This window comes from Gobio gobio, assembly GCF_949357685.1.
Source record: "Gobio gobio genome assembly, chromosome: 1".
NCBI classification, from domain to species: Eukaryota; Metazoa; Chordata; class Actinopteri; order Cypriniformes; family Gobionidae; genus Gobio; species Gobio gobio.
In genome coordinates this window covers 35,988,748-35,998,313 of record NC_137097.1, presented here as the reverse complement: position 1 = coordinate 35,998,313, position 9,566 = coordinate 35,988,748, and the positions used below count along the sequence as shown (strand labels likewise).

The window sequence follows — 9,566 nt, the reverse complement described above, 5'->3', positions numbered from 1 at the left end:
GGTCAGGAGAGCTGAGTGAATGATGGTATCTCAACACAAACTGAGGAGCTGCATTTGGAGTCTGTTTATACCAGCTGACATAATTATTCTCATCCTTTACAATGTTACAATCCATAGTCACAGATTGCCCTTTCTGTTCTGTCAGCACAGAGGGTTTCTGTGTGACCACTTTTACAGATCTGACACCTGAAAAAAATATAATAAATCAAATGAATTTCATCCACCTTGACAGCCCTGAGAGAACAGCATGTTTATAGTGAAATGTGTAACTTACATGACAGAAGAGAGAGGAGAGAGAAGGAGAGAATGATCAGCATCTTCCCTGTGATGAGCAGTTTGAGTTTAGTGGAGAGATGAAGAGAATAAGAGCGATCGAGATACTCATATATGAGGAAGAGAAACTCTGAAAGAGGGACGATCACTAGAGTTCAGCCAATCATTTCATCCAGAAACGTGTTTAATATTCTCACTTCACATATAGAAAAAAAATCACAATGTTCCTGTTCAATGAAAGTTTTTTCAGTGGCGATTCTCTAAGACGTGAGACATGAAATGAGCTGAATTAAACATGATGTTTAATTCTTGACTATTTGATCAGATTTACACATGTTAAAGTCACCATGAAATCAAAACTGACAATTCTTATTTTCTATGAAATAGTGCAGTATTTATTGATGCACATCATTATATTTTTTAAATATAATTTATGCCTGAATGTCAATTACAGAAAGATATTTTGATAGTATGTGGTAAAACTTATTGATTATATATCACACAATCATGGTAATTACAGTGTGGTTGTGTGCGTATTAAACATATTTCTCTGATCTGTCATCTGTGACGTCTTAACAGACTAAGTTTGTGTTTCAGTTCTGAAAGAGCTCAGAGGAACATCATGATTTACATAAAGCTAAAATTATGAGGCACATTGTGCAGGTGTATCCTGAGAGAGAGAGTCATGCACGCCTATGAAAGAAACTGCAAACAACTGCATTGCCAAAGATTTTTAATAACAGGACCAAAACCAAAAAGTAAAGCATATGGTCATATTAAATGTCAGATATGGAGTCACACAATTCAAGAGATATGAAAAGAAATAAAGAAAAAAAACATCTGTTATTTTCATTCAGTCAATATTTCAATAACACTGTGAATTTGAGATACTTTTCTTGGTGAATTCTGAACCCACGGACACTTCACATGAGAAATCCACATTATCGATCCAGTCCGAGGAGTTGATGGTCAGATAGCTGCTCATTGTGAAGGTTTTGTCTTGTTGTTTCTCAGGAGCACTGCTCCAAACTCCATCTGTGACAGAGCGGCCATTGACTGTCCAGCTGACATGAACCAGAGCTACAGAAATATCCTCAGCCAGACACACAAGAGTAGCTTTGCTCTCCGTCAGTTTTATATTGTATAAATATACATGGCTTGGAGCAACATGAGTGTAAATAACAAGCCTTTAAAAACTTTTCATCATATTTTTTATTTATTTGTAAGTTAAAATAGGCAGATTAGTGATTAGATCTGGTTGAAAGAAATTAATCAAATTTAATATATAGTATAAACACTAGGTGGCAGAATATGCCTATTTTTAAACAGGTCTGGGGAAAAAATACTGATAAAATTGTTCAGGTATATCATTTGAATATATATTATATTATATATACATTATCAAAGACTACTTTCTATCACAATTTGGATTTTTAGAGAAGCTTTGGAAGCGTATCAATAAGAACAGAGGCCATTGGCCTGATGAAGTGTGTTCGCTTAGGCTACCTGATATGTTGTGTGATTGGTGGATGCCATAAATGAGTCGTTGTGCACCCATTCATTAATTTTATTGCTCCTTTATTACTGTTCATGTACAGATGAAGGTTCGCTGATCATGGCTGTGTCCGAAACCTGGAAAATGCTGCCTTCAGAGGACACATTTCAAGGCAGGAAGGCACAAGGCACGTCCAAATCTAATGTTAGCTTCACTTCCTGTCTCCTGAGATACCTTCATCTGATGGATTTTCGAAGGCAGCATATTTGTATCCTTCGCTGCCTTTGATATCCCACAATCCTGTGCTTTCCATTCTGTGACAGTTGAGCTGGAAAAAAAAGATGGTGTCCGAAAGTTGCGTCTGCTGGTCAGTTTGTGTGTAAATGTAAGTTTTTCACCAACATTTCCCACTTCTGATGTAATTTCCAGCGAGAAATTACTAATGTAGTAATTAAATATTTGTTTAGTTTTCACCAAAGCCCTCTCTATTTAGCTGTAGATCATTAAACTGTTACACTGCCTAAGAAGTCTGTCCGAAATCATGAGGTGAGGTGCCTTCATGCTCAAACGCTGCCTTACAAGCCATTGTCTGATAAGGCAGCGAGGCAACGAGTCATATTGAGGTTTTCGGACGCAGCTCTTATCTAGTTGGATGAACAGAGAAATGGATCATTTGCATAGATGTGATTATAACAGCAGGTGTTTCCTGTGTGTCAGGACTGAACTTCCTGTCCTGAAGTAAATCTCCACAGCTCACTGCATCTGCTGGAAGACAAACTTCAGCATGATCTTCACATGATGTCGTATCACACGAGTGTCAGGCCGTCGGGAGCATTTTGTTTCTCATAGTTTAGATCGTAACTTAAAATATTAGTCATTTCTGCATCTGTCATTGAGTCACTAGTTCAACTCACATGTGCTCGTCTCCATCGGTGTATTTCAACCATATTCAGACATTCATCTCTGATCTTAACAAATGATCTTTACCGGCAGTAACACGAGTTTCATTTGCTTTTCCCGCTGAAGATCAGAGGTTTCTTCAAACTGAAGACGCGTTTATTTGAGTATTTGCACAACGAGTCTTTCATTCTTCAGTCTTTCATGGCTTGTAGAAATGAAAATTAAAAGAAACCAGTAAATCTGTTTGTTTAACATGCGGTTTATTAAACAGGCTGTAAATCATCTTACATTAGCATTCAAGGCAAAATATGCAGAAAATGACACAGTTCAGGCTACTAAGTTACAACTCTTTAATAGTTTCTATCTTCATGATTTCTATTCCACTATGCCAGTGTCAGAATCACTCAAACTACACATGTTTAGTCGCTGCAGTCAGATTTCTTGATGGTTGTGCTGGTGATTTTGGAGGCGACAGACGCTTCACATGTCAGATCTTGATCTTTGTCCCACTCTGAGCTCTCAATGGTCAAATAACTGCTCATCTTGAACTTCTTATCGGGCTGCTGTTCAGCAGAGCCGGTGGAGACGCCTTCAGTGACTGCGTTCCCGTTCACAAGCCAGCGCACATCAGCAAAAGCCGCAGACATTTGATTGATCAGACACACCAGAGTGACTTTACTGGAGCTGATCAGCTCTTCTCTGGATGGACGGAGGATGTTCAGCACAGGAGGAGCAACATCAGCGTCTGCATCAGCATCAACACAAATCACCATTAACACGGACACACAAACTCTGACTGCATTTAAACTTAGAACATTTCAACAATTCATCTTTCCTCACATCATATCATAGTGATTTATGTTTAATACATGCTTGTCTTTATCGACTTGCAACACAAAAGTCAAATAGTGCATGTCGTAGTTTGTTGTACTGTTATTACTGAGCCTTGATATCTCATTTGTAAATGCTTTACGAGGCATAAATAGTCCTCACAAAAAAAAGAGTTGACTGACGACTACTAAATGTTTTATAACTACCTGAATTAATCATGAATTACAGTGGAAATACTTGTTAATAAAGCATTTATTAACACACTGAGTAACTACTATATGTCTAAATAATAAGATGCATAAATGTATATTTAAATGGTTTATTAATCCTTTACTTACACTTTCTAAATGATCTGATGAACTGGTTTGTAAATAATGTAATACTTAATTTAGAAATGATAAATTGATAATTTATAAAGTATGAAAATACAATTATCAAACACATTATAGATATGCTTCAAGAATAAAGCATTTATAGCTGTATTTATAAACTGCCTATTAATGTAAATTAATGCTTTATAAAAGATGAATTAACTATTTATTAATGCTTAACTAATGCTTCATAGCGTGTATATTATAAAGTGTTACCGATGCTTGTCCTTAAAATCACAACATAAAAACACGCTTTTCTATAATAATAATAATAATAATAAGTAGTGAAAGTCTTCAGTATATTTCAGGTGCTTGATAAAACTGTCTCTGACTGAAGTCACACATTTAACTGTAAATGAACTACAATAATGAGTTTATAAACTGTATCTACAACGAAGTGTAGACTATATTTAATACAGTGAAAAGATTTAAAACAGTGGAAAGATGACTTACCCGTCACAATGAGTTTTGTTCCTTGTCCGAATACCACAGTGAAACATTTCATATGTTCAGCCGTACAAAAACCTCCTCAGTCTGTGAAGAGACACAAACAGAAGTGAAACGCTCACTCGACCTCGGCTGAATGTGTCCCTTACACTTTTAATTCATGGAGAAACGTTTCAGATTCAAACACAGACACTCGTGTTGCTGTTTTAGTCTTCATATTAGTTGTATTTGACTGCAGTGTATTAAAGTGCTCTGAAACACAATCTCATATATGGCTGATGTTATTCATATCAGTGACTGCTGTGAGTCTCAGGGTGTGTTCACACTTGTAGTTCAGTTCTCTTGGTTCTGTTGGTCTGCACCAAAAAAAGAAAACAAGACATAGTCCTGGTTTGTTGGCATTCACACTTTCAAAAAAACCCTGCTTGCATTTTGCGACAGAACTTGTTGAACACCCAAAATAATGCTTGCTGTGTGTACATATGATGGTGGAGATGACTTATAAAATGTGTAAAAGAGTCAAAACCGCTTCAGGAATCCCTCTGTCACACACACAAACAAAGATCTGCTGAGAGGAGATGCGGTTCTGACGCCTGTACTGAACTGTGATGGGTAACATCACAACTATGACGAGAAAGAACAAGTATGCTTGAATATTCTGACCTTTTTAGGGTCTCATCTTTCGGCTTTTGGTTCGTTTACATGTCTTTGGGCCGTGTTGTGTTCATATTTCAGTCGAACCGCACCAGAGTTCGTTTGGAAGCCAACTGAGACCCATATTTTCAGCGTTCTTGGTCTTCTTGTTTGATGCGCACCAGGTTTCACACTTATTCAGATGAACCGCACAAACAGAGCAATCACACCAGTGTTCATTTTAATTGAACCAAACATGCCAAGGGTGAACACAGCCTCAGTGAATGAAAGACATAAAGTCACTCTGAACAGAAACACATGAAGCTCTTCTGATGACGCTGGAGGAACGTTCCTTACAAACTTTCTGCCTTCTGTGGAGCCCAAAAGGAGAAATTTAGCTGAATGTCCGAGCGGCTCCTTTACATATAATGAAAGCATATAGTGAGAAACAAATCATAATAGCACCAAGACAGGACAGTAAAGAAACTGGATGATATTCTTAGCATCTGTGATTAGTTTGTAATGCTCATGAATCTGAGGTGTGAAGTTGTGCTCTTATCATCTGTTGTCTAGAAGCAGAAGTGAATGTGAGCAGTGAGGAGGTTTTTGTCATGCTGTGAATCACTGTGATACCCACTCTTTAGCAGAATCGTCCCATGTGCTACAGTAATACACTGCAGAATCAGCCACATCCACATTACTGATGATCAGACTATAATCTGATTGAGATGAATGTGTTGATGTGAATTTAGGAGCAGAGAAACCAGATCCATATGATGGAGAGCTCCAGCCATGATAAAAGCTTAACACATACTGAGGAGCTCCTCCTGGAGTCTGTTTGTACCATGTAGCAGCATCATTAGTTACTGTCCCCAGATTACAGTTCAGTGTAGCCGTTTGTCCTTTATTGACTGTGATCAATGGACTCTGAGTCACTACAGTCACTCCACTGACACCTGCAGAATAAAAACAACCTTTACATGAGATTGTGTGTCAAAACACTTTAAATCTGCCATCAGACATGATGAAACTTACAGGTCAGAAGAGTAAAGAAAGCACAGAATATTGCGATCATCTTGTGATTTGGTGTGTGTGCCGTGTAAAGATGAGCAGAGCTGTAGAAAAATGCTGAGATGATCAGAGAGAGACACTTTAAGACAGTCAAGAGCTCTGAGAGGGAGGAGCCACTGAAAGACCCGCCCACATTGTGCAATAGACACGCCCACATCGGACAGACAAGTTCAAAATGCAATATTTTAATAATAATAATAATAATGTAACAATTTAAAAATGATTTGGTCTTGTCTATGAAACATAGGGCCCTATTTTAACGATCTGAAACGCAACTGTCAAAGCGCGAAGCGCAAGTAACTTTGTGGGCGGGTCTCGGCGCTGTTGCTATTCTCCCGGCGGGATAAATGGCTCTTGCGCCCGGCGCAAATCTAAAATGGGTTGGTCTGAAGTAGCTTCATTATTCATAGGTGTGGTTTGGGCGTAACGTGAATAAACCAATCCGAGCGTCATCCAACATTCCCTGTAAAAGCAGGTGCGCAAGTTCCATTATGGATTGCTATTATTATGGCGTATTTACCAGGCGCACGCCAGGAGCGGTTCACAGCCGTGGAGACTGATATGCTTGTAAGAGCAGTGAAAGACAGAGAAGTGAAGTTGTAATGTTGTACATTATGGTAAAGGTGATTTCACAGTCTTTTTTTTTTCAGTCTTTCAGTTTTTTCAGTTTTTCAGTCGATTTTTTTTCCTGGTTCTTGACGGACAAACCAATTTGTCAGATGTCCTTATATACATATATGTCTTGCCACTATTGGGCAAACAGGTCTTATCCTTAATTATTACAATTAGCCTGAATCATTTGTAAGCTAGATTTATGCCTATTTTTTCACATCTTCGTGGCACACCACAATGATTTCCGTCATCTCATGTGTTAATATTTTTTTGTGTAACAATTTATGATTTGCAAAAATAACTGTTGCATCTGTGTAGATTACATGAGCAAAGTGTATGCGCGTTGTGCACGCTATACATTATGGTCAAGCATGCGCCCTTAAAATAGCATAATGAACAACGCGCAACGCGCCACTGACTTTAGACTAGGTTTTTTCTGGTCAGTGGCGCAATTGTTTAATGGAACAGCAAAATAGCACCAGGGATTGTTTGCGCCGGAACACGCCTCCTTTTTTGCGCTGAACCGCCCAGGTAGCGCAAGTTCATTCACTAGTTTAGCGACGTGCTTCTGTGGAGGGAAAAGCGCGCTTTGCGCGGGTGCAAAATAGGAATGACACATGCGTCGGTGTACAAAGTCAATTGCGCTGGGTGCAAGATAGGGCCCATATTGTGATAATGAGCAGTGTACATTTTTTACCAGTGCAGAAAAAAAACCTTGCTGTGCAGTTCAGGCAAAATACAAAAAACATATGTTTGTTTTTTGGGGGTAGGGTTTGGGTTAACAATTGCTAGGACAAATTTTTTAATATTAAGGCCACTTTAAAACTCTTCAAACAGTTCTCCTTCCCAGATGTGCTTTTCCCAAAAGCAACTGTTTGCAAGTTCCATCGTTTCCAATAGAGTTGAACAGAAGATAATTTCAGATTTATAATGCACTAAACCAAAACACTTCATTCATGTCTCAAATCAACTCATTCTTCTAGACTAGGTTTCACCAAACAAACAAACTTTGCCACTCATAAAACAATGACCTAAACAAACACCAACAACAGGCAGCATTACTGTGATTTCTTCTGTACAATTTCTTTACAAAACAACAATGATACTATATATAATAATATATATCTTATAAATCTTACTGAATGATGTTTTTTTTTATGTAAAAATGCAGAAAGTGTTCTGTGAGGGTTTTGTTTAGGGGCAGGGGGTCACTGTGATTTTGCCAAGTAAGACGAAAATGTTCCTGGGACAACATTTTGATCCTGGAAAAACATTCCTATCCGAAAATGTAATCCTAACCCTATCCCTACCCCTAAACCTAACTCTACCCATGAATTCTCCCTAAAATCTGAGAGAAATGATGAATAACACTGATGAGAAGCACATAACACTGGTTTTTATCCTGACTTTGACATAAACTGTAAACTTGTCCTTCGAATCTGATTGATTTATTGGATTGCTGATCCAGGAACAGCCTGTACTGGTGAAATGACGTTCATCGGGGGTTGGATTATGGTTAGGGGATCAAATATACCGTTTGTACAGTATAAAAATTGTGATTTAAATATATTCATGAAGCGCACAACTGTAAAAACCAGCCATATTGTACTGAATTCAAGAACATGTGAGATGTGTGTAAAAGCAGAAGTGAATGTGAGCAGTGAGGAGGTTTTTGTCATGGTGTGAATCACTGTGATACGTACTCACTAACAGAGCCGTCCCATGTGCCACAGTAATACACTGCAGAATCAGCCACATCCACATTACTGATGGTCAGACTATAGTCAATTTTTGACTGAGCTTTAGATGTGAAGCGGCTGGAGGTAAAACCATCCCCATACAGGTCAGGAGAGCTGAGTGAATGATGGTATCTCAACACAAACTGAGGAGCTGCATTTGGAGTCTGTTTATACCAGCTGACATAATTATTCTCATCCTTTACAATGTTACAATCCATAGTCACAGATTGCCCTTTCTGTTCTGTCAGCACAGAGGGTTTCTGTGTGACCACTTTTACTGATCTGACACCTGTAAAAATATAATAAATCAAATGAATTTCATCCACCTTGACAGCCCTGAGAGAACAGCATGTTTATAGTGAAATGTGTAACTTACATGACAGAAGAGAGAGGAGAGAGAAGGAGAGAATGATCAGCATCTTCCCTGTGATGAGCAGTTTGAGTTTAGTGGAGAGATGAAGAGAATAAGAGCGATCGAGATACTCATATATGAGGAAGAGAAACTCTGAAAGAGGGACGATCACTAGAGTTCAGCCAATCATTTCATCCAGAAACATTTTAATATTCTCACTTCACATATAGAAAAAATCACAATGTTCCTGTTCAATGAAGATTTGTTCAGTAAAACGTGAGACAAGAAATCAAACAATTTGCATAAAGCTATAAATGTAAGTCATTATGGAGAACGAGCTTCGAAAAACAGAATAAAACACATGTAAACGAAGCTCAGGTTCTATAATAATTGTCAAATATTGCATGATGTCATTTGTCATCTTCATAAGATCATACAATCTACACTCATTTAAAATCCCTCTATACTTTTACTATTGCAGCATTATCCAGTATATAGTGTGCATACTGTCTGTATAAACAGGATAATCTGCTACATTCATCAGAAACAGCAGAGCAAACTACACGTGTTTCATAATGAAATGCAGTTTTGTCTTTCTCTCTTCTGTCATTCACTCTTCAGCTGAGCTGACCCTGCATTAGTCAAACTGATCTGCTCTTCTAATAGAGCGATCACAGGCGTCTCTGACAGATCTGACCACTATATGAGCTGTTACAGTACATGTGTGATGAATGAACATGATGTTTAATTCTTGACTATTTGATCAGATTTACACATGTAAAAGTCACCATGAAATCAAAACTGACATTTTATTATTTTCTATGAAATAGTGCCGTATTTAT

At 38.0% G+C, this 9,566-nt stretch overlaps 1 protein-coding gene across 1 annotated transcript; it reads right to left on the bottom strand.

The window, feature by feature from the left end:
* Window positions 1–2,929: 2,929 nt before the first annotated feature.
* LOC307121260 (immunoglobulin lambda-1 light chain-like) lies at window positions 2,930–8,813 on the bottom strand. Its single transcript, XM_079808792.1, has 6 exons — window positions 8,749–8,813; window positions 8,337–8,661; window positions 5,986–6,137; window positions 5,588–5,906; window positions 4,324–4,361; window positions 2,930–3,413 (listed from the first exon to the last, which is right to left on the bottom strand). The coding sequence occupies exons 1-6, from the start codon at window positions 8,789–8,791 to the stop codon at window positions 3,088–3,090; spliced, it is 1,203 nt and encodes a 400-aa protein (XP_079664918.1). The 5' UTR covers window positions 8,792–8,813; the 3' UTR covers window positions 2,930–3,087.
* Window positions 8,814–9,566: the final 753 nt, after the last annotated feature.

Excerpts from the sequence above, each read along its gene's own strand:
- LOC307121260 (XM_079808792.1), bottom strand. The coding sequence starts at position 8,791 with ATGCTGATCATTCTCTCCTTCTCTCTCCTCTCTCTTCTGTCAT. Across the intron at positions 6,138-8,336 it reads TGGGACGGCTCTGTTAGTGA|TGGCTCCTCCCTCTCAGAGC; the intron begins GTACGTATCACA and ends CGGGTCTTTCAG. Across the intron at positions 3,414-4,323 it reads AACAAAACTCATTGTGACGG|ACGCTGATGTTGCTCCTCCT; the intron begins GTAAGTCATCTT and ends ATGCTGATGCAG.